General features: G+C 43.4%; 1 protein-coding gene across 1 annotated transcript in view; it reads right to left on the minus strand.

The window, feature by feature from the left end:
- LOC111951853 (zinc transporter 6) overlaps nucleotides 1–26,279 on the minus strand; it is a 105,075-nt gene that overhangs the window by 72,603 nt on the left and 6,193 nt on the right. Inside the window, exon 4 of the mRNA XM_023970113.2 lies at nucleotides 18,686–18,770. Within this exon, the coding sequence (XP_023825881.1) occupies nucleotides 18,686–18,770 (85 nt within the window). The remainder of the gene's footprint in view (nucleotides 1–18,685; nucleotides 18,771–26,279) is intronic.

The following is a 26,279-nucleotide window of genomic DNA, read 5'->3' on the forward strand; positions in this document are numbered from 1 at the left end:
GTTGTTGTTTGCTGAATGTTAAATACAGCAGCCCAATAGAACCTCACGGGTAGTTTGAAAGAAGAGCGAAAGCGCGGGCCCGATGTTCGGTAGGCTATAGCAGTTATTTATCCAGACAATAACCATTCAATCTTCATTTTATTTAACTAGCCAAGACAGTAAAGAAATATTCTTATTTACAATGATGGTTGCCCCCCCTATACCCCCCCAGCCAAAACCCTCCCCACTAACACCGACGACGCTGGTGCCAATTGTGCGCCACGCCCTATGGGGACCTCCCGATTCACGGTCGGCTGGTGCTGACACAAGTCCCTTGCGAATGAACCATGTCTGTATTGTGAGCGCCTCTAGCACTGCAATTGCAGTGCCTTTAGACCGCTGCGCCACTCGGAAGACATGAAGAGACAGTTGAAGCCGTCTGCCATCTAATTCCTAGTCGTATATTTTTCAAGCATGTCATTTAGAATTGAGGAAAATGAAAAGAAATGAAAACGTATTTCACTTAACTGTTGAAATGCGAGGCAAAGCCAATAAGGCAACAAATAGAGAGAGGAGGAGGATAGGCTTAATAACATTAGGGGAAATATTATGGAAAGGCAATATCTGCGTCAGCCTGACTATTATCAAACAATAGGCCCAAATTATATTTCCAAATTAAAATTAAAACAAATTCGCTTAGCCTACACTTGTAACTAAGAGATCGAACCGATTTAAATCGAAAGGTGTGTGCGCCGAAATTAGAGGACGATTTCAAGTTCATATAAACAAATCGGTAATCGGGCAATTTTTGTGGACACCGATTGTGTGGCCGTATTACATTGCACCTCCCATGAGGAGACTGCACGTTAGGAAGGGTAGGTAAGCTTCTGACCTACCTGTTAACTGTGAGTTGCCAGCAAGAAGCCAATGTGTAAGTTGCTAGAGCTAGCAATTAAACTTATCTTCACATAAATCACTAGTTAACCTAAACATGAGTTGGATGAAATTTACTAGTAGATTTCTAGCTTGTCCTGCGATTTGCATTATAATCGATTGCGGTGCCTGTTAATTTCTCAATCGAATCACAGCCTACTTCGGCCAAACGGGTGATGATTTAACATGCGCATTCGCGAAAAAACAGCACTAGTAGTTGCCACCAATGCGTGACCTAACCATAAACCACCAATGCCTTTCTTTAAAATCAATTACACCAAGTATATATTTTTAAACCTGCTATTTAGTATTAATATTGCCTGCTACTATGAATTTCTTTTAACTAGAGAAATTGTGTCACTCTTGCGCTGCACCGTGCAAGCAGCAGGCAGTATATGCAGCATTTTGGGCCACCTTGGCTCGTTGCGAAACTGTTGTGAAGTCCATTTTATGCCTAACAAAGAACCTTAATTAATTTTTGCTTCAGTATTTACATAATTATGACATAACATTGAAGTATTGTTGCAATGTAACAGAAATAATTTAGACTAGAGAGGTGCCCACCCATTAGAAAATACCGGAACAGTTTCCGTTAATATTCACTGAAAGAAATAAACGTTTTGTTTTTCGAAAATATTATAAGTTATTCCCGGGGGCGATTTGACCATATTAGATGGACCTAAAGGCTCGTAGTTTCTGTTGTGTCTTATGTTATAAATTAAGTCGTAGGGATTTTTGATAATTATGATAGCAGCAGCTCGGACTGAGCGGTGGTACCAGAGCAGGGGCTCGTAAGCATTCATTCAAACAGCACTTTCCTGCATTTGCCAGCAAGCTCTTTGCATGTGTGCTTCAAGCATTGAGCGTTTGATGACTTTCAAGGTCCTAATCAATTTCCGAGATTTAGGCTGATTGTAACCGATGTGAAATGGCTAGCTAAGATAGCGGGGTGCACACTAAAGTGTTTCAAATCGTTGACTTCACTCGCTCTGAGACCTTGAAGTAGTTGTTTTTTCCCCTTGCTCTGGCTGAAGAGGCCATTCGGCTTTTGCTGGAGCGCATGATTCCATACCAGTGAGAGATGATCACTCGGTAATAGATACTTGCTAGCACAGCTGTTCAACGCGAGTGCCAGGGAGGGGGAGTAGTAATGTACAGAGCTGAAACGTTTAGGCATCAGGCTCCTCAGGCGTCACGAGCGGATTGAAGGCACGATTTAATCCGCGAGACGCGTCAATCGAATCCATACTCTTTAGGTAATCACGACCTCAGGCTCCTGACGATTTATTTGACCCGACCCACCTCCCTCACCGCTGAGTGGGGTCTATGACCCCCGGCCTCGTCCCGCCGCCCCGATCATCCGCATCTCCCGAGTGTCTGCGTACGGTTAGACCCACTGGGTCCCCACATCCCCAGGCTAACGATTGCTCCTGAGGGGCTGGGCTGGTATGTCATGTGTTTCCTGTTTCGAGCCCAGGTGGAGGCGAGGAAGGGACGGAAGCACTATACTGTTACACTGGCGAACTACTATCAAGTTGCCTAAAGAAACATCCAAAAGTCAAAAGGTATATGACATACAATGTGGCTTTAGGAGGAAAATAATCCTATAATTCCTATATAATAACTACAACCTAAAACTTCTACCTGGGAATATTGAAAGACTCATGTTAAAGAAGGAACCACCCCAGTTGGTTATGATGTCTGTCATGTTCTAGCAAGGGAACTTAAACGTTAGCATTTTTACATGCGCACATATTGCACTTTACTTTCTTCTCCAACATTGTTTCTTCATTATTTTAAACCAAATTGAACATGTTTCGATTATTTATTTAGGCTAAAAGTTGAAATTTCTAATTTTCGACTGTCACCTTCCTCTATTATATTAAGTTTTAAAATAAGTGTTCATCTTCAGTATTGTTGTAATTTTCATTATTAACAACAACAAATAGACAAAAACAAAACCATTTTTTATTATTAATATGATTTTTTAATTTTATTATCTTAGTTTATCGTATTAAAAATGATATATATATATACAGTGGTGAGAACAAGTATTTTGAAAACACTGCCGATTATGCAGGTTTCCTACTTACAAATAGCTCTGTAGTAGGAGTCTGTGATGTGTATCATTAGGTTACACCTTCACTTTGAGGACGGAATCTTTAAAACAAATTAATGCCAGAAAATCACATTGTATGATTTTAAGTAATTAATTTGCATTTGTTGTAATTGCTAACAAAGTATTTGATTACATCGTGATAAAGCAGAACTTAATATTTGTCGTTACAGAAAACCCTTTTTGTTTCTGCAATTACAGTAGAAATCATACGTTTCCTGTAGTTCTTTGACCAGGGTTTGCACAACATGCAGCAGGATTTTGGGCCCCACTCCTCCATACAGGACCTTCTCCAGATCCGTCAGGTTTCGTGGCTGTCGGCTTGAGGCAATTATGGGACTTTTTCAGCTCACGCGGGTCCAAGATTTTAATTGGGTTCAGGTCTGCTGAGACTGGCTAGGCCACTCCAGGGACCTTGAGATGCCTTCTTACGTGAGCCACTCAACATTCGTTTTGCCCTGGCTGTGTGTTTCGGGTCGTTTGTTCATGGCTGGATAGACCCACCACGACCCATCTTCAATGCTCGTTACTGACGAATTGGAGGTTGTTGGCCAAGATTCTCGCGATTACATGGCACCTATCCATCCTCCCCTTCAATACGGTGCTAGTCGTCCTGTCCCCTTTTGCAGAAAAGCATCCCAAAGAAGGGATGTTTCCAACCTCCATGTTCTTCACGTTGGGATGGTGTTCCTTGGGGTTGTGACTCATCCTTCTTCTTCCTCCAAACACGGCGAGTGTGAGTTTAGACCAAAAAGCTCATATTTTTGTCTCATTCAGACCAACATGACCTCCTCCCATTCCTCCTCTGGATCATCCAGATGGTCATTTGGCAAAAACTACAGACGGGCCTGGACATTGCGCTGGCTTGACAGGGGGACCTTTTGGATGGCGGCTTGTTGCGCTGCAGGATTTTAATCCAGTGTTGACGGACGTAGTGTGTTTAGCTAAATGGTTTCTTTAGACTGTGGTCCCCAAGCTCTTCAGGTCATGACCAGGTCCTGCCGTTAGTTCTGGGCCTGATCATCTCATCCTTCCTCATGATCATTGATGCCACCACGAGTTGAGATACTTTGTCATTTGACCCAGACCGAGGTGATGACGTCATCTTGAAACTCTTCCATTTTTCTAAGGAATTTCTTAATAATTGCATTTTCTAATAATAACAGTTGGTTGCCTTCTCACCAAGCTGCTTGCCTATTGTCCTGTAGGCCCCATCCCAGCCTTGTGCAAGGTCTACAATTTTATCCCTGAGTTCCGTACACAGCTCTTTTTTTTTCGGGTTCTTTGGGCCTTGTGAGAGTTGGAGGTTCTGTTTGATTGAGTGTTGTGGACAGTGTCTTTTATTAGAGGTAACGAGTTTCAAACAGGTGCAGTTAAACAGAGTAATGAGTGGTGAGAACAGGAGGTATTCTTAAAGAAAAACCTAACAGTCTGTGGAGAGCCGTAATTCTTACTTGGTTGGTAGGGTGATCAAATACTTATGTATTTGCAATAAAATGCAAATTAATTACTTAAAAATCATACAAGTGTGGGATTTGTCCGTGGATTTTTGTTTTAGATTTCCGCGGGTACTCTCGCGTACAGTTGAAGTGCTACCTAGCTGAATAACAATTACAAGACTTCTAACCTGCTTTGTAAGTAGGGGAAAAACCTGCAAGAATCGAGTGTATCAAATATTGTTCTCCCCACTGTATATAATTTTTTTTAATCGATTTAAAAATCGGCCATCGGGCGTTTTTTTTGGTCTCTCCAAGAATCGGGGTGTATTCGCGTACAGAGGGCTTTGGATGACGGAACAGTCGGGTTCCTCACGTTTAACTGTGTAGGCGCACGATGTGCTGAGCACCAAGAAATCGCCATGTCACTCAGCTTTATCATGGTTGAAAGCAGGTGGCGAAATCTCAGTCCAGATAATACAATGTCACCACCCAAAAAGAACTACCTACTGGAGCTTTACCCCATAGAGAGTCATATAATGCTACTACATCATATGCGGCTTTTATGTTTTCTGTTGTGCATAAATGTCCGGCTAGTATACTGCAGTATACTGCTCACTCGCTTGGATAAACGCACAATCATTTGGGCTTTTCGAGCTTGGTGCTGCATAAAATATCTTTAATGTCGGGCTTCATAAAATGGTTTTTAATGTATGGTCTCATCAGACCAGAATTTTCGATCAAAGCCTATTTGTAATGCCTTTAAAGCTTGATAACTTCCGGTTAATGGGGCGGAAATCCGAGGATTATACGCCAGAGAAAAGTGATTTTTCTTGGGATGGAACATTGTAAAATACCTGGAAAAATTTCACCCTTTATATAAGGGACGGGTCAATCACACCACATCAGCACCTTCCCACACACACGGTATCTCAGATAGGAGAGATTGCAAACTGCAGCAGTGTGGCTGTCATTGCCAGAAGAAAACAAGCATCGACCAGGGCATCTCGGGTGTCTGTCAACGCCGGCACATTAAAAACAATAGATCGCTCCATATGTAAACTAAAAGCTTTATTGACTACTACAAGAAACACCTGGCAGGGGAAATGGGTACGGTGCAAAGGAAGCTGCTGCTGGTCTGGGCCGTGCTGAAACCAGCCACGGGGGGGGGTGACCAGGGAAACACACACTCAGGGCTGCTCCTGCTACAGTAGCATTGTAGAGCTGAGAGCACACACACTCACACTAGGAATGTGACAAATGTGATTTTTATAAATATGTTTACAACTTAACCTTTTTTTAATAATTTAATTGATAAAAATAAAAAAAAGGCATGCACATGACCGTGAATTCCAGGCCCAATCAATGCCTGATCTGAAGCATGAAGTCACAAGCCCTGGTCTTAACCCTAGAAAGCCTATAATAAATGATAAATTACCAAACTCGCAAGAACGGCCAAGCACCAACAACAAAAAATGGATGGACGTTTTGGCCTCCAGCAATACGGCGCGCTTCAAATTTCAAATACTTCCGGCTTCATGCGCATCGGGGGTTTTTCCACAGTGAATACGTGGATGACGTCTGCGCTATCACTATCTACTGTGATTTCGATGGTGAATTCAAAATGCAGATATGGTCCTGCATGTGACAGCTAGGGGGGCAATGTAGTTTCAATCTACCGCAGTCATGTCTACCAGACGGCACTCCACCTAATGCTGTCCCCCACCCACTCAGCAACGATGGTAGTTGATGCCGTTTTTAGGGTTCCCTGCTGTGTGCCTCTCCTCCATGATCACAGTGGTCAGTAGATGGGACTTCATGTTCACACTTCTCATCGATGTGATGGCTCGTTGCAGCGATGTATGAAGTGTGTGTCATAGACGTCCAACAATCTGTTGTTAACGCTATGTATGTGGTTTGAGAGCTCGCACTTCGGACCTTGCAGAGCAGTCATCTGTACAATTTCTCCACACGTTTTTCGACATGGTATCTGGTAGCCTGGTTCTAGATATGCCCTCAGGGCATTGAAGACCGACATCTCTACCATTGACAATGGCTGCATATCAAATGTAATAATTTCTGTAATCAGCGCTGCGATTTTCTCACTCCATCCCTTATCGTACTTTTGTGTACGAGCCTGTCGAATGTCTGTTGTTGGGGGTCTGCGCTGCTAACAGCAACGGTTTGGACTCACGGTGCCACCCTTCCAGGGAAGCATTGCACCTGTACTGACACCGTAACTTAATTGCAAAGTTGGCATTTCACCACCTTCTTATTGAACTTATTGTCATATAAGCTGGTGTCGCTTCCCTGTCTCACTGCCATTTTTCTTGTTGATGACAATGACGTGGCAAATAACTTGAAAGATGCATATCACCTCCTACTAGCATTACAGTATTGTATTAGGTATTGTAAAAAAATATATACACTGCTCAAAAAATAAAGGGAACACTAAATAATACACATCCTAGATCTGAATGAATGAAATATTCTTATTAAATACTTTTTTCTTTACATAGCTGAAGTTGCTGCAACAAAATCACACAAAAATGATAAATTGGAAATCAAATTTATCAACCGCATGGAGGTCTGGATTTGGAGTTCACACTCAAAATTAAATGAGGAAAACCACACTACAGGCTGATCCAACTTTGATGTAATGTCCTAAAACAAGTCAAAAATGAGGCTCCACGTGCCTGTATGACCTCCCTACAACGACCTGGGCATGCTCCTGATGAGGTGGCGGATGGTCTCGCTGAGGGATCTCGTCCCAGACCTGGACTAAAGCATCCGCCAACTCCTGGACAGTCTGTGGTGCAACGTGGCGTTGGTGGATGGAGCGAGACATGATGTCCCAGATGTGCTCAATTGGATTCAGGTCTGGGAACGGGCGGGCAGTCCATAGCATCAAATGCCTTCCTCTTGCAGGAACTGCTGACACACTCCAGCCACATGAGGTCTAGCATGGTCTTGCATTAGAAAGAACCCAGGGCCCAACCGCACCAGCATATGGTCTCACAAGGGGTCTCTGAGGATCTCATCTCGGTACCTAATGGCAGTCAGGCTACCTCTGGCGAGCACATGGAGGGCTGTGCGGCCCCCAAAGAAAATGCCACCCCACACCATGACTGACCCACCGCAAACCAGTCATGCTGGAGGATGTTGCAGGCAGCAGAACGTTCTCCACGGCGTCTCCAGACTCTGTCACGTCTGTCACATGTGCTCAGTGTGAACCTGCTTTCATCTGTGAAGAGCACAGGGCGCCAGTGGCGAATTTGGCAATCTTGGTGTTCTCTGGCAAATGCCAAACGTCCTGCACGGTGTTGGGCTGTAAGCACAACCCCCACCTGTGGACGTCGGGCCCTCATACCACCCTCATGGAGTCTGTTTCTGACCGTTTGAGCAGACACATGCACATTTGTGGCCTGCGGGAGGTCATTTTGCAGGGCTCTGGCAGTGCTCCACCTGCTCCTCCTTGCACAAAGGCGGAGGTAGCGGTCCTGCTGCTGGGTTGTTGCCCTCCTACGCCTCCTCCACGTCTCCTGATGTACTGGCTGTCTCCTGGTACGCCTCCATGCTCTGGCACTACGCTGACAGACACAGCAAACCTTCTTGCCACAGCTCGCATTGATGTGCCATCCTGGATGAACTGCACTACCTGAGCCACTTGTGTGGGTTGTAGACTCCGTCTCATGCTACCACTAGAGTGAAAGCACCGCCAGCATTCAAAAGTGACCAAAACATCAGCCAGGAAAGCATAGGAACTGAGAAGTGGTCTCTGGTCACCACCTGCAGAATCACTCCTTTATAGGGGGATGGTCTTGCTAATTGCCTATAATGTCCACCTTTTGTCCTATTCCATTTGCCACAACAGCATGTGAAATGTATTGTCAATCAGTGTTGCTTCCTAAGTGGACAGTATGATTTCACAGAAGTGTGATTGACTTGGAGTTACATTGTGTTGTTTTAAGTGTTCCCTTTATTTTTTTTGAGCAGTGTATATTAAAGCCCTATATCCCTAAACAATTTATTCATTTATTTATAAACGATAACAATCCCAACTTTGTTTTTAAACGTTCCACACGCTTCACACACATTACTTACACACACCACCTTAGTGGCCCAGGGGGAGAAGTGTGTCATAACACACCACATATAGTTTTGCACACAAACACAAGTGTGTGTGTGTATATATATATTTTACACACACACACACACACACACACACACACACACACACACACACACACACACACACACACACACACACACACACACACACACACACACACATACAGTGGGGAGAGCCAGAATCTTAGAATTCTTACTGGTTGGTAGGTGATCAAATACTTATGTCATCCAATAAAATGCAAATTAATTATTTTAAAATCATACAATGTGATTTTCTCGATTCTCTCACAGTTGAAGTGTACCTATGATAAAAAATTACAGACCTCTGCATGCTTTGTAAGTAGGAAAACCTGCAAAATCGGCAGTGTATCAAATACTTGTTCTCCCCACTGTGTATATATATTTTACATACATACACACATATATAAAAACACGACTGTTGATGAGATAGAGTTGAACCATCAAACTTGACCCATCAGTAACCAAAACCTGAAGCTAGCTGTGACTACTAGCTCTCACGAAGAACTTTCACCAGACCACTAAATAAATGGAGTAACTGCTTGAAAGAAAACCTGACCTCTGAGATCAACATTTATATTCACCATTCAGTGGAAACAAAGTGAAGATGGGTACACGACTGATTTAGGAGGATAGTGTTATGATAATGGTCAAGGTATAGTGTTGTAACCACAGAATTTAATGAGATTGTATTTTTATGGTTTTAACCACATCTTTAAAAAGCTGCAGGTTCTATGTAAAGATTTCTCACTTGTTCACTCTTGACAGTTGGTGTTTCACAGCGCAGCACAGCCTAAAGACAATTCTAGTTGTTATCAAAAATATAAAATAACTACCTGCCCGTCAATTCTCACCTATTCCAAAGTTTAGTGTAATTGAGCACCCCATCCCACCCCCCTTATACAAGGTGGCCCTACTGTTGTCAGAGTGACAAGCTACACTGAATCCTGATGGATGAGGCAAGTAGGATATAGCTTAGCCCTCTGAATAGGAAGACATGGGTGAGCAGCACATAGTTTTTTTCCAATAAGGAATAGGCTTGTGTAACGCGAGGCTACAGATGGAGACTGGAACTCTACACTTTAAGTAGGCTGTCAGAAATGAATAGGGGTACAAGGACAGGCCCCTGAGGAGCTTCAGACCAGCTTGTAGTGATATCGTCCCCTGCCCTGGAGACAGGAGAGCGAGCTCCCTGCTCCAACCCTGAGCTGAATAAACAGTCTCTGACCAGACTTGGCTTGGATAGGCTCCTGTCATCAGGGTGGATCTCAGTCTGTGGAATGTCTCAGGTGTACCAAAGTGTCTTCATTTAACAGCATCAAAACCAGATGCTGCAATTAGATTAGCTCATATTAGGTAGCTCGATAAAGATTACATAAGGTAATGAGGCCATTAGCTGTACTGAACATACTGTCCACGAGCCACATTACCTAGTTCTAGCCTATAAACTACATGTCTATGAAAAAAAGCGAACCTTGTGGACCTATTATATAGCTATAGATCAGTGTCCAGGGCCAGATTCTAAGTACAGCAGATATGAGCAGATGTCACCTACTCTCCGAGGGTGTCTCAGGGGGAGTTGGGATATACAAAAACACATTTCCAATTCACTTATGCGTATAATACACACTTGTACATGTGTGAAATAGGACAAATATAAGCACCCACCTAATATTTTAGTTTTTTTATGTGGTTGTATGGGGAATAAATTTAATTTAATTATTGGCAAAGCTGAGAACTGAAAGTGAATCTGAATGTAGGACTGTTCCCTTTACTCACAGCCCTGTGGGACTCACCAGCTGTGCTCTAGCGGGGAAGAACAGGAGGGGCCTGGGGACTAACTAACTCTCCCTTTACCAAATACAGACACACTGGAGCGCAGACACACACGTGCACACACAGACACAAACAAACAAAGATAAACAAACAAACACATGGACACACGTGCTGCAAGGGCCTAGACAGGATAACCTCAAGTGCCACACACAATCTCTTCCCATCTCTGACAGTCACACTCTCTTATCCACAGACAGACATTTTTGTGGGAGGCATCTGCATAGAGTTTGCCACCATGCCGATCTCCTGAGAGCCACACTGAGCGAGCCGCTCAGACTGGGGGGGTTGTCAGGACAGGGTAAACCCTTTCATTCAGACCTCTCTCTCTCTCCCTGGGCAGGAGGAAGGATGAGAGAGGGATAAAGGAGGAGGGGGGGTGTTTATAAGCCTGCAGAACAGGCACTTGACCTCCTTTCGCTTGGCTTCCCCCAGCTGTAGAAATACGGTGGGAACACACAGTCCCAGAGTATAGTGCTTCTGAGAGGAGGCTGTCTGCTATGAAGGAGCAGAGCAGACAGACATCAGATGCACTAACACACACATAGAACAAACACAAAGATTAGTTGTGTGTGTGTGTGTTTCTCTCCAGAAACTAAACACACTGCACACTAAACTGTGAATTAAACAAATAAAAACAAGACTCTGAACCAAGGCCAGTCACTACGTTCCATAACACCATCAAGACAGAAAATAAATGTCCTGAATTTCCAGGAATCACAACAGAGCATTAAACATGCTTAAAAGTAACCCTTTCTAATCATCCAGTATAATCCCGCATATCAATTCAGCAGAATAATTGCCATAGTAAACAAACACAGTATAAGAAGGGAATAAACCTAGAGGATCATGGGCCTTAAACAATAACCCAGTGCACACTGCAGTCAGTTTGTATTTGTCTGTAATGACCTACACAACCAACATTCCCAGGCAACTATTGATCCAGCTAAAATAAGTGTTGACAAAAGAGGGATACGCATATCAAATTAAGGCATGGACATTTTTCAACAGCTTGAAACTTTATCTAGTCTTCCGGTGCAAAATTTGATCTGGACCAGCTGACAACACCAAACATTCCTGTAGACTCATCTGTTTTATTCCGACAGCCTACGGAACAGCGCACCACTTTAGGATCAGTTATGCACACACACAAAATGAACTTTGAGAAGGAGGTGAGGAGAGAGAATGCGAGGAATCAAGGAAATACAATTAAGAGTCATCCCCGGAAACATCCCAACACCACCCCTGAAGGCACCATTATCAGATACTTTGTAGATAGGTAATGAAAGGAAATCGATTGTTATCGAATCAGAACATTTTCAGTTGAAGAAATGGCTGTGGTCACACGCACATCCATCAAAAAACTTGGGTGCTTGGCTAATGGTACATACATGAAAAGAACATAAAGGCCTGTACACTGTTTACTCCCAAATAATTACCACCTTTAATGATCGACCGATTATGATTTTTCAATGCCGATACCGATTATTGGAGTACCAAAAAAAGCCGATACCGATTAAATCGGCCAATCTTTTTTGTTGTTGTTGTAATAATGACAATTACAACAATACTGAATGAACACTTATTTTAACTTAATATAATACATCAATTAAATCAATTTAGCCTCAAATAAATAACGAAACATGTTCAATTTGGTTTAAATAATGCAAAAACAAAGTGTTGGAGAAGAAAGTAAAAGTGCAATATGTGCCATGTAAAAAAGCTAACGTTTAAGTTCCTTGCTCAGAACATGAGACCATATGAAAGCTGGTGGTTCCTTTAAACATGAGTCTTCAATATTCCCAGGTAAGAAGTTTTAGGTTGTAGTTATTATAGGAATTATAGGACTATTTCTCTCTATACCATTTGTATTTCATATACCTTTGACTATTGGATGTTCTTATAGGCACTTTAGTATTGCCAGTGTAACGGTATAGCTTCCGTCCTTCTCCTCGCCCCTACCTGGGCTCGAATCAGGAACACATCGACAACAGCCACCCTCGAAGCATCGTTACCCATCGCTCCACAAAAGAGCAAGGGGAACAACTACTCCAAGTCTCAGAGCGAGTGACGTCACCGATTGAAACGCTATTAGCGCGCACCCCGCTAACTAGCTAGCCATTTCACATCGGTAACACCAGCCTAATCTCGGGCGTTGATAGGCTTGAAGTCGTAAACAGCTCAATGCTTGAAGCATTGTGAAGAGCTGCTGGCAAATGAACGAAAGTGCTGTTTGAATGAATGCGTACGAGCCTGCTGCTGCCTACCATCGCTCAGTCAGACTGCTCTATCAAATATCAAATCATAGACTTAATTATAACATAATAACACACAGAAATACGAGCCTTTGGTCATTAATATGGTCGAATCCGGAAACTATAATTTCGAAAAACCAAACGTTTATTTTTTCAGTGAAATACGGAACCGTTCCGTATTTTATCTAATGGGTGGCATCCATAAGTCTAAATATTCCTGTTACATTGCACAACCTTCAATGTTATGTCATAATTACGTAAAATTCTGGCAAATTAGTTCGCAACAAGCCAGGCGGCCCAAATTGTTGCATATACCCTGACTCTGCGTGCAATGAACGCAAGAGAAGTGACACAATTTCACCTGGTTAATATTGCCTGCTAACCTGGATTTCTTTTAGCTAAATATGCAGGTTTAAAAAATATATACTTCTGTGTATTGATTTTAAGAAAGGCATTGATGTTTATGGTTAGGTACAGTCGTGCAACAATTGTGCTTTTTTCGCAAATGCGCTTTTGTTAAATCATCCCCCGTTTGGCGAAGTTGGCTGTCTTTGTTAGGAAGAAATAGTCTTCACACAGTTCGCAACGAGCCAGGCAGCCCAAACTGCTGCATATACCCTGACTCTGTTGCAAGAGAAGTGACACAATTTCCCTAGTTAAAAGAAATTAATGTTAGCAGGCAATATTAACTAAATATGCAGGTTTCAAAATATATACTTGTGTATTGATTTTAAGAAAGGCATTGATGTTTATGGTTAGGTACACAGTGGAGCAACGACAGTCCTTTTTCGCGAATGCGCACCGCATCGATTATATGCAACGCAGGACACGCTAGATAAACTAGTAATATCAACCATGTGTAGTTAACTAGTGATTATGATTGATTGATTGTTTTTTATAAGATAAGTTTCATGCTAGCTAGCAACTTACCTTGGCTTCTTACTGCATTCGCGTTACAGGCAGGCTCCTTGTGGAGTGCAATGTAAGGCAGGTGGTAAGAGCGTTGGACTAGTTAACCGTAAGGTTGCAAGATTGAATCCCCAAGCTGACAAGGTGAAAGTCTGTCGTTCTGCCCCTGAACAAAGCAGTTAACCCACCATTCCTAGGCCATCATTGAAAATAAGAATGTGTTCTTAACTGACTTGCCTAGTTAAATAAAGGTGTAATTTTTTTAAACAAAAAAATACAGATTTTTTTATATTTTTAAATCAGCCAAATCGGTGTCCAAAAATACCGATTTCCGATTGTTATGAAAACTTGAAATCGGCCCTAATTAATCATCCATTCCGATTAATTGGTCGACCTCTAGTTTTGATCCAGAGGATCTTTGTCAGGTCCAAAATATCTGCTAGCTATATAAATACATTTCTGGTTGCTATTCCTTAAAAGTACATATTGCTCTTCTTCCTGAAATTAGCAACAAATCTGTAAATGACAAGCTATTATCTTTCTACCATTGTTCATAGCTATTAGCTACAGACAGGATAATGTATCTATAGATCAGCGGAAGTAGCCTCCTAAGAGATCCATTTTTCCTTTTTAGTATTTTTATGAGAAACTGGAACAGAAAATTAGTTGCACTGCAATGTCTTCCTTTTGAATTTGAAAGGCTTCATGCTAATGACATCTTAAGGCGGCAGGTAGCCGAGCGGGTAGAGCGTTGGGCCAGTAAACTGAAAAGGTTACTCGTCTGAATCACCAAGCTGACAAGGTGAAAAATCTGCCGTGGGCCCTTGAGCAAGGCACTTAACCATAATTGCTGTTGATAATGGCTGACCCTGGCCGTAACCCCACTCTCCGAGGGTGTCTCAGGGGGAGTTGGGATATACAAAAAACACATTTCCAATTCACACATGAGTATAATACACACTTGTGCATGTGTGAAATAGGACAAATATAAGCACCCACCAAATTATTAAAAGGGATTTATTTTGGATTTATGCTGCCCTTATACTCAAAATTAGGCCTACTACTATTTTAGGCCTATTAGGCCTTCTGGCCCGAGCCAGAATGGCCCATAGGGCAGGAGCCCATCTCCTGTTGTTGTAGTCTGAGGCAGCTGGAGAGGGTGCTAGTCTATCACTAGGCCTCGATGTATTCACATGCTAAGCCTAGTAATAGCCTGCAATGCCACTGTTAATTACATGTTCTCTTCCAAGTAGCGTTATGCATGCTTGTTTAACAACCGCTTAATGAAAATGCACTATAAATAGACCTGTCAGAGAGAAATGCAGCATGTCGTCCTTGTGTGTTTTGTTCAGTGTCACTGAATTGGAAACCCCCATAAATAGACAATGAGATTTAAGTGTAGTCACATTTTCTCTTAGTTAATCATTATCTCGCTCAACCACGAATGCTGCACTTGAATTTACGGGGCAGTGAAGGATTACCAGCAGGTTTGCGTCAAACTCTGTGGAGCTAACATTGATTCTATCCAATCTGCAAGGAAGGATTAGGAGTAGTAGCCCTCCACTTTAGAGGTTTGTAATGGAAAAACATCTCCTGCTCAAGTTTAGAATAGGAGATCTCTTCAGGAAGCCGCTTTCTCACAAATGAGCAGCTACATTCACAGCTAGGACCAGTCACAGGGATGAGGCTTGGTGCTGCTGATGGGGACCTCAGATTGTTCTCAGACCAGGCTCACAGCCCTTCCTCTCTCTTCCTCCTTCTGTGTGACTATATGGCCGCTGACATGGCAAATTTCGGCCCGATTATGCAAACCCCACGTTCTATGGTTCCGTCCTGCATGCCTTTGGGACATTATCGTATCAAATTCAATTAGAGATTCTCTTTTGTTTTCACAATGTCACTCAGTTGATGATGCTCTACTGGAATGACTAGTCCACTGTAGGCAGTACGGAGCATGTATGAAAAGCATACATCTCCTATGCAACAGCAGTGTAGCTTTGCTTTGTTGTAACACTGGCATTGTTTACTATGAAGGGGGAGAGGGAGAGAGGAGGACGGGAGGGGAGTCTAATGAACCGGAAGCCAAATGCTCAGCCCACCACATTAGGGTAAATATGCAATGACTGGAAAACATTCAGAGATGTGGAAGAGATCTAATTTGCCACACAGACACACTATAATAAAATCCTCAGACCACTACACTACCGCTCCTCTCAGTCTGAGCAGCAAACTCATAACACACAGCTAAAACAACATCCGCAAGCTTGTACAGTTGTCCTGACTGACACCACACAAACTAGTGTTGTCCTGACACCACACAAACTAGTGTTGTCCTGACACCACACAAACTAGTGTTGTCCTGACACCACACAAACTAGTGTTGTCCTGACACCACACAAACAACATGTACTAGTGCTGTCACAATATCATAATTTGGAGTTTGATAGTAGGTTTGGTATCACAATACTCAATAACAAAACGATACCACAGCAAACAAATAAAGTTGGGAGAAGGACAGATTTTCCAATCATCTTTCCAGGTTTTTGCTTTTCAAAACCACACTTAACAGAAAAACAACTAGACGTTCTAAGTTCACAACAATGAACTCATTCAAGTCAATGATGACATAATGGGTGGACTAACGGCCATGGACGCAGTAAAGAGGTCAATCGAACTCTAACACACAATGGAATTACCATGGAAACGCATGGGGAAAAGGGCTGTGGGAGAAAGATTCAGAATCTCCTCATTGCCCCCCTGCAAAATTAGCCTACATTGACATTCTACATTACCATTGAAATTATTGCATCACAATACTGGCAGCCATTGCGAGTGTACCCATGAGTTCAGTCAAATTGCCAGGGTAAGAAGTTCTGAATCTGTTCTATTCATTCTATTTTTATGTGTGCTGCTGCTGCATTGTGGTCACTCAGTCAGCGATTTGTTCGACCAAAACATAAATACATTTGTTTTACGGTCATGACGACTATTTTATTTTCATGGCGGTCTTCATTCATAACCGTCAGTTACACGGTAATTATGCCAGCCCTAATTTTACCACACAGGAGACCACTTTTGAGGTCTGTGAAAAATCTAYGACATTTTGATTGAGTGTAGTTGCCCTTTAATTTAAGTGTGCATGCACTGTAAAGATGTATAGCGAGCATTACATGGAAATAACCCATTTTGCATGGAGATTACTTTCAAATGGCAGAAGCCTTCAATGGCAGTCAATTGGGTTGGGATTCTATTGGTTGGGAGCGAGCAGCCAATTATCAGAGCATTTGTGTCTTCAATTGGTTTACCAAGTTTGTAAATTGCTTTAAGCAATATGACTGCCATCTAGTGGCCATAAATGAATGACAAGATTTGGTTCAAGACCCCAACAAGGCAGGTGGCGGCGGCAAGTCACCAATATTAGCCCTTACACTTTTTTTCTAACATAACAAGAAAATTGACTGCTTTAAAATGGAGAGCGCGCCATTGAGCCTGTCACCAAGGCCATAATGGCACAGATACAACGTTGCAATCTCTATAGAATGCACCAAGCACTGTTTGGTTAGCAGTGTTTCTGTAGCGCACGTGAGTTTGCTAAACAAATGCCTACTGGATTGAAGAAAATAATCATGATTCTGACAGGTAGGCATAGGCTACTTTGTAGTTAACTTTAAATTGAAAAGGTTTTTGGGAAAGCCAAAAACAGCTACACAAAGTAGTAGACATACAAGCACCAAACACACAGGGACATGCCCATGCCGTTGCCTCTTTAGAAGATTCCAGGGAATAGAAATCACTGACGCAGTCTGTTCATGTCTTATGGTAAACTTGGGCAAATTAATATGTGTTCTAATAAGTACAATAGGATGATTTCCAAACATGTACGCACAGCAGTGTTCTAGAATATTGGACCGTTGGCTTTCATACTTCTCGAATTCTCAACGCAGCTCAAGCAATTTCTCCAACTGTCAACACATTCAAATGAACAGAGGAAACGTACCAGAGCCACGTTGGTTGGGAATTGTGGGGAGGTGAACTTTCGGGCTGTGCGTCCCGCACGGATGGTGGTCTCAGAGCCACGTAGCTACAGTAAGTCACAATGGGACGCCAGACTATCGCGTCTGTGGACTTCGATTTACGCTTAACACATACTATTTGCAGCGGGACTGACATCAAACTTGTTTTATGATTGCATAACATTTTTTTTTTTAAATCCCTTAACTTGAATTAGTAATAATATCATATTGATGTTGACATGTAAGATTGGGGGCAGCTTATGAGATCTACACATTACCATCTCCATAAACAGATGGTAATCACATTACCATCTCCCTAAACACAAGGCTGATCTGTGCAGATATAGGCTGGAAAATGCCATTACAGCACAGAGGAAAGACTATCTCGCCCTCAATGGCTTCAATATTAGCACAGCTTGGTTTCGGTGTGGATAAACACCATATAGGAAGTGTACCAACAGTTTCCTGTCCTGTGGATCCATTCTCCTCCGTCTCTGAGCAGAAGGGTCTAACTGCCTGGTGCTGCGGTTTATTTGTGCTGGCTATTGACGTCTGTGTCGCATTCCTCGGGCCGCTCAATATCTGAACGTCTTCCATTTCCTGTGTCTGTGACACACAACACTGGTGGAGGCTGCTTGTGTTGCCATGTTTTTCATTGCACAAATTTTCAGAGGGATTAATCATAAAAGGATTTCACACCGATTTCACCATGATCATCATCACAACAAGACTGCGACACCAGCAAAGATCTAATCTGCAATGTGGGGGTGGGGAGGTCGGATCATAGTAGATGAATTACTATTTTCTTCAGTCAAGAGGACTGTGACTGAATCTATAATATGGGATCTCACTCTCTGAACATCATGAGTATATCTAAGTAGTTGGAGAATAATCACTATAATGGTGTGAACTGCCATGGCCCTAGGTGAACAACTTTAGGGAGAACAGAATTACGTCAGAGCACAATATCAGAACAATGTCAGTACAGAGTGTTCTCACTGACGTCCTCTACTACGCCTGGCTGGCTGTGTGGAACACTGTCACGTGATGAGGACTACTCACCCATACTGTTGGTGGAGCTGCACCACATCAGCAGGCAACCAGTACAGAGGACATTCAGCATGCTGAACACCAGGATTCTCCATGACTGAAACACACAGAGCATAACATTAAATAGAGCTTTCCAAATCAAATTAATTTCTTTAGATCTATAGGATTGATGGGAGTGGGATATTAACAGGTAATGCAAGTGGATGATATATATATATTTTTAATCTGCACCGTAATTCAGTGAATGCTTTGTATCAGACAAACCATGTAAAAAATGGAAAGCAAAAATGTGAGGAGGACGGTACAAACTCGAGGCCATCAACCGCTGCTTGGCCTGTCACTTTGTGTTGGAGTCAGAGGCTGTCCTTGGAGTKCTGTGAAATCTACAATTACTGCGGTGCGCAGTGTTATGACAGGGCTAGGGCGTCTTGTGACAGCCGGAGCCAGGGACAGAGATAGGAGCTGAAGTGTGTGTGTGGGCCTGTTGTGGCGTCAGGGCCTTACAGAACGCTGTGACCGTGTGTGTGTGCAAACAGAGCGACAGTATGCTGCACAACACATCCCAACCACACACTAACAGACACACACGAAAAACACACGAGATGACACACTGACACCCTCTGGGTAACGGCGGTATTGCAGGTAAACATGTCAGCACATCTTTTTCCTGAGGGTTGTACTGAAGACATCACATATCCAAGTAAAATTTTACATTGGAGTGACACTCGCAAACACCCTTAGGAAATTCAGCCTCCCTGAGTCAGACTACAGTTGCTGATATATCATCTATAAATAACGTGTCGACCTAAAGTACTGCATCATCAGCTTGCGACAAACACTATACTGCATCATCAGCCCGAGCATGCGCCACGCAACGTGCATGCATTATAAGACTGAGTTATCCATGGCTGCTGTGTGGCTCAGTTGGTTGAGCATGGCGCTTGCAACGCCGGGATTGTGGTTTCGATTCCCGGGGCCACCCATGCGTAAAATGTATGCACGCCATAACTAAGTCCCTTTGGATAAAAGTCTGCTAAATGGCTTATTATTATATTATACAGGACACATGCCAAGTGACTGCTAAGCTCCGTAATGAGGAAGTTAGACTGACTGCATCTTCTCTGTGTGACTAGTAGTTTCACTGTTATGTCTTTAATCCAGCAGAGTATAAGCCTACTCCACAGCACAGGGGGAGAGGACCCACTGTATTTTACTGCCAGGTCAACAGCAGAATCATTCTATAAGACTCCTGCTAGTAGGTGCATGGACGGAGCAGTGTCCAGCCACAGTGAGCCTAGCCTCAAGTATCACACAATCACACCCTTATCAAGAAAGACAACACTCCCCATAAAATCCACTAAAAATCCACTTTCCACTAAAAGTATCAAGTCTAGAACTCTTTCCTTTCAGAAAACTTAAGTCTCCTCTCTATGCATGTGAAGTGAACTAAGATGACTCCACCTCGATCAGTCTCTGTTCCTATAAAACCAAACCCAGTGCCAGTCTCTTCCATACAGCTTTAAGGGAGAGTAGTCAGAAGTCACACCACAGCACACTCTCTCCCTAGTCCCTACTCTTGTAGATGAGGGCCTTTACCTCTGGCAGATGGGCCGCTTGGAGCCAAAAGCAGCTTATCCCAGACAGTGCAGCCCCGAGGCTAGCCATCCCATTGGTCCTTCGGTAGAGGCATGCCGAGCTACACTAGCAGAGCTAGCTAGTACACCGGCAGATGGAACACATACAGATAATTCCTAAAGAGGGGATTGAACCCCCATGTACCCTCGCTGTACACAGTCAGTGGAGAGCAGGGTATCAGTCAAGAGCCTTAATGTGTCCCTGTGGACAGAAGCCTTACAGTCCGGTCTTTATACCATCCAATATCCCATGTGTATGGAGATAAGAACATGCCGTAAGCTCACTGCACAGCTTAAAATGTTGCCAATGGTGCTATCTAAATTGGATCTTTTTCTATAGCTCAACTGGTTCGTACGTTGTCAAGGATGTCAGTCACGTACGTGTTAGAGCGGCAGAGGAACCCGGATTCGAGCCGTGGTATGGACAGTTTACTCCAAGTTGTACTCAGGGAGGAAGCTAATACTACTAAGCTAGCAGTGATGTCGGTTTCACATACAGCCCTGATCCTTTGATACTAGCCTATAGTGGGGTCCGGAATTATTGGATCCCTTGATAAAGAGGAGCAAAAAAAAGACTATAAAATAAATACTGAGCTATATTGTATGCTACAATATCCAGTCAGAGTCTTCCTGACTCAGAAACATTTTGTTTTTATTATTTTTTACTAAAACAATTGCAGTCTATCACCCTCCCCTTGCGATAATGTTTTCTGAGATTGAGAACATATCTTATACCATTCCTCCATAAAGAATATTTCCATATCCATCCTCCATAAAGACCTTATTTTAAAGTCCTAAGTGTTTTAAGGCATAACATGCCCCCACATGACTTCACTGTCAAGGTCACATATACTCTTACAGCTTGGCTTGTATAACAGCATTGCACTTTGCAGAGCCTTTTGCCTTTTTCTCTGCCAGGTACCCTAAAGCGAATCAAAAGCCTTCCAGGAAAATATACCAGGGATATTTTGGATACAACCTACATTTTTAAAAAGTAATGTTTACGTGTCAAAACGTGTCAAAGATGTTGCACATAGCCACTTCTTTGTCTTTGTGCAAGTGATGGATGATGCTTCAAAGGCTTGACAAAACAGGGGCAAACCAAAGTTGACCTGTAGGGGAGAGAGGGGTATGTTGAGCCAAAGGGCGATGATGAGCCACCCTTGTTTCTAGGAAACTATATACAAAATTAATCATTTGACCAAATATTTGGGAAGAGGTAATTTTGTGGAGTCTGTAAACGAAGAAACCACATGGAAAAAGTGGTACGGAACTTAAATCCAAAATATGGATTTTCACGAAGTCAAATACATTTTTTGCGTTGAAGTTTCATGATTCTTGTATCTACATCAAAGTAGATACAATTTATTTTTATTTTTTAAGTATCCCCTTTTCTCCCCAATTTTCGTGGTATCCAATCGCTAGTAATTACTATCTTGTCTCATCGCTACAACTCCCGTACGGGCTCGGGAGAGACGAAGGYCRAAAGCCACGCGTCCTCMGAAGCACAACCCAACCAAGCCGCACTGCTTCTTAACACAGCGCGCCTCCAACCYGGAAGCCAGCCGCACCAATGTGTCGGAGGAAACACCGTGCACCTGGCCCCCTTGATTAGCGCGCACTGCGCCCGGCCCGCCACAGGAGTCGCTGGAGCGCGATGAGACAAGGATATCCCTACCGGCCAAACCTAGCCCAATTGTGCGTCGCCCCACGGACCTCCTGGTCGCGGCCGGCTGCGACAGAGCCTGGGCGCGAACCCAGAGACTCTGGTGGCACAGCTAGCACTGCGATGCAGTGCCCTAGACCACTGTGCCACCCGGGAGGCCTCAAAGTAGATACTTTTAACATTGCTCAATACATCAGTTGGGTTCTCTATAAGCTTCAATATGAGGTCTTACACGCATACTACATGACCAAAAGTATGTGGAGACCTGCTCGTCGAACATCTCATTCAAAAATCATGGGCATTAATATGGAGTTGGTCCCCCCTTTGCTGCTATAAAAGCCTCCACTCTTCTGGGACGGCTTTCCACTAGATGTTGGAACATTGCTGCAGGGGACTTGCTTCCATTTAGCCACAAGAGCATTAGTGAGGTCGGCACTGATGTGGGGCAATTAGGCCTGGCTCACAGTCGGCGTTCCAATTTTTCCCAAAAGTGTTCGATAGGGTTGAGGTCAGGATTCTGTGCAGGCCAGTCAAGTTCTTACACAACGATCTCAACAAACCATTTCTGTATGGACCTCGCTTTGTGCACTGGGGCATTGTCATGCTGAAACAGGAAAGGGCCTTCCCCAAACTGTTGCCACAAAGTTGGAAGCACAGAATCCTCTAGATTGGCATTGTATGCTGTAGCGTTAACATATCCCTTCACTGGAACTAAGGAGCCTAAACCATGAAAAACAGTCCCAGACCATTACCACTCCTCCACCAAACTATACAGTTGGCATTATGCATTCGGGCAGCAGGTATCTTTCTCCTGGCATCCGCCAAACCCAGATTTGTCTGTCAGTGTCAGATGGTGAAGCGTGATTCATCACTCCAGAGAACGCGTTTCCACTGCTCCAGAGTCCAATGGCAACGAGCTTTACACCACTCCAGCCGACGCTTGGCATTGGACATGGTGATCTTAGGCTTGTGTGCGGCTGCTCGACCATGGAAACCCATTTGCTCGACCACGGAAACCCGCCTCATGCTTCCAGAGGCAGTTTTGAATTCAGTAGTGAGTGTTCCAGTCGAGGACAGACAATTCTTACCCACTTTAGCACTCAGCGGTCCCGTTCTGAGAGCTTGTGTGGCCTACCACCTCGCGGCTGAGCCGTTGTTGCTCCTAGACGTTCCACTTAACAATAACAGCACTTGCTGTTGACCGGGGCAGCTCTAGCAGGGCAGAAATGTAATGAACCGACTTGTTGCAAAGGTGGCATCCTATGACGTTGCCACGTTGAAAGTCACTGAGCTCTTCAGTAAGGCCCTTCAATTGACAGTGTTTGTCTATGGAGATTGCATGGCGGTGTGCTTGATTTTATATACCGGTCAGCAATGGATGTGGCTGAAATAGCAGAGTCCACTAATTTGAAGGGGTGCCCACATACATATACACACACGTTCAAAAGTTTGGGGTCACTTAGAAATGTCCTTGTTCTTTAAAGAAAAGCACATTATTTTTGCCTATTAATATAACATCAAATTGATCAGAAATACAATTTAGACAATGTTCTTAGACAATATCAATATAAATTTAGACAATATCTACATCTACATAGAAATGAAGGCTATTCCATGTGAGAAATTGCCAAGAAACTGAAGATCTCGTACAGCGCGGTGTACTACTCCCTTCACAGAACAGCGCAAACTGGCTCTAACCAGAATAGAAAGAGGAGTGGGAGGCCCCGGTGCACAACTGAGCAAGAGGACAAGTACATTAGTGTCTAATTTGAGAAACAGACGCCTCACAAGTCCTCAACTGGCAGCTTCAATAAATAGTACCCGCAGAAGGTCAGCATCCCGAAGTCTCCTCTTCACTGTTAACGTTGAGACTGGTGTTTTGCGCTGTTTGCGCTGTTCTAGGAGTAGTACACAGCGCTTTACGAGATCTTCAGTTCCTTGGAAATTTCTCACATGGAGTAGCCTTCATTTCTCAGAACAAGAATAAACTGATGAGTTTCAGAAGAAAGTTCTTTGTTTCTAACCATTTTGAGCCTGTAATCGAACTCACAAATGCTGATGCTCCAGATACTCAACTAGTATAAAGGACAGTTTTATTGCTTCTTTAAATCAGAACAGTTTTCAGCTGTGCTAACATAATTGCAAAAGGGTTTTCTAATGATCAATTAGCCTTTTAAAATGATCCAACTTGGATTAGCTAACACAACGTGCCATTGGAACACATGAGTGATGGTTGCTGATAATGGGCCTCTGTACGCATACGTTGACATTTCATAAACATCTTGCGTCTCCAGCTACAATACTTATTTACAATAATAACACTGAACTCCTAATCAATTTGATGTTATTTTAATGGACAATTTTGTTTTTGCTTTTCTTTCAAAAGCAAGGACATTTCTATTTGACCTCAAACGTTTGAACGGTAGTGTATACTGTTGAAGTCAGAAGTTTAAATACACACATAGACAAATACATTTAAACTCAGTTTTTCACAATTCCTCACATTTAATCCTAATTAAAATCCCCTGTCTTAGGTCAGTTAGGATCACCACTTATTTTAAGAATGTGAAATGTCAGAATAATAGTAGAGGGATTTATTTCAGCTTTTATTTCTTTCATCACATTCCCAGTGGGTCAGAAGTTAACATACACTCAATTAGTATGTGAGCACTGCCTTTAAATTGTTTAACTTGGATCAAACGTTTCGGGTAGCCTTCCACAAGCTTCCCACAATAAGTTGGGTGAATTTTGGCCCATTCCTCCTGACAGAGCTGGTGTAACTGAGTCAGATTTGTAGGCCTCCTTGCTCGCACATGCTTTTTCAGTTCTGCCCACAGATTTTCTATAGGATTGAGGTCAGGGCTTTGTGATGGCCACTCCAATACCTTGACTTTGTTGTCCTTAAGCCATTTTGCCACAACTTTGGAAGAATGCTTGGGGTCATTTGCGACCAAGATTTAACTTCCTGACTGATGTCTTGAGATGTTGCTTCAATATATCCACATAATTTTCCACCCTCATGATGCCATCTATTTTGTAAAGTGCATCAGTCCCTCCTGCAGCAAAGCACCACCACAACATGATGCTGCCACCCCCGTGCTTCATGGTTGGGATGGTGTTCTTCGGCTTGCAAGCTCCCCCTTTTTCCCCTCAACCATACCGATGGTCATTATGGCCAAACAGTTGTATTTTTGTTTCATCAGACCAGAGGTAATTGATCTTTGTCCCCCATGTGCAGTTGCAAACCGTAGTCTGTTTTTTTTAATGGCGGTTTTGGAGCAGTGGCTTCTTCCTTGCTGAGCGGCCTTTAAGGTTATGTTGATACAGGAATCGTTTTACTGTGGATATAGATACTTTTGAACCTTTGTTCTGGGATTGATTTGCACTTTTCGCACCAAAGTACGTTCATCGAAAGGGGGGCTGGGAAAACCCTAGATCATTGTTATACTAATTTCCGCGACGCATATAAGGCCCTCCCCCGCCCCCCTTTCGGAAAAGCTGACCACGACTCCATTTTGTTGATTCCAGCCTACAAACAGAAACTAAAATCACAAGCTCCCGCGCTCAGGTCTGTTCAACGCTGGTCCGACCAATCTGAATCCACGCTTCAAGACTGCTTCGATCACGCGGATTGGAATATGTCCGCATTGCGTCCAACAACATATTGACGAATATGCTGATTCGGTGAGCGAGTTCATTAGGAAGTGCATTGACGATGTCGTACCACAGCAACGATTAAAACATTCCCAAACCAGAAACCGTGGATTGACGGCAGCATTCGCGTGAAACTGAAAGCGCGAACCACTGCTTTTAACCAGGGCAAGGTGACCGGAAGCATGACCGAATACAAACAGTGTAGCTATTCTCTCCGCAAGGCAATCAAACGGGCTAAGTCCCAGTACAGAGACAAAATCGAGTCGCAATTCAACAGCTCAGACACAAGAGGTATGTGGCAGGGTCTACAGTCAATCACGGATTCAAAAAAGAAAACCAGCCCCGTCGCGGACCAGGATGTCTTGCTCCCAGACAGGCTAAACAACTTTTTTGCCCGCTTTGAGCAATAAGTGCCACTGACACGGCCCCTACCAACCTGCGGGCTCTCCTTCACTGCAGCCGAGGTGAGTAAAACATTTAAACGTGTTAACCCTCGCAAGGCTGCAGCCCAGACGGCATTCCCGCCGCGTCCTCAGAGCATGCGCAGACCAGCTGGCTGGTGTGTTTACGGACATATTCATTCAATCCTTATCCCAGTTGCTGTTCCCACATGCTTCAAGAGGGCCACCATTGTTCCTGTTCCCAAGAAAGC

The sequence above is a fragment of the Salvelinus sp. IW2-2015 genome, linkage group LG25 (genome assembly GCF_002910315.2).
Source record: "Salvelinus sp. IW2-2015 linkage group LG25, ASM291031v2, whole genome shotgun sequence".
Taxonomy (NCBI): domain Eukaryota; kingdom Metazoa; phylum Chordata; class Actinopteri; order Salmoniformes; family Salmonidae; genus Salvelinus; species Salvelinus sp. IW2-2015.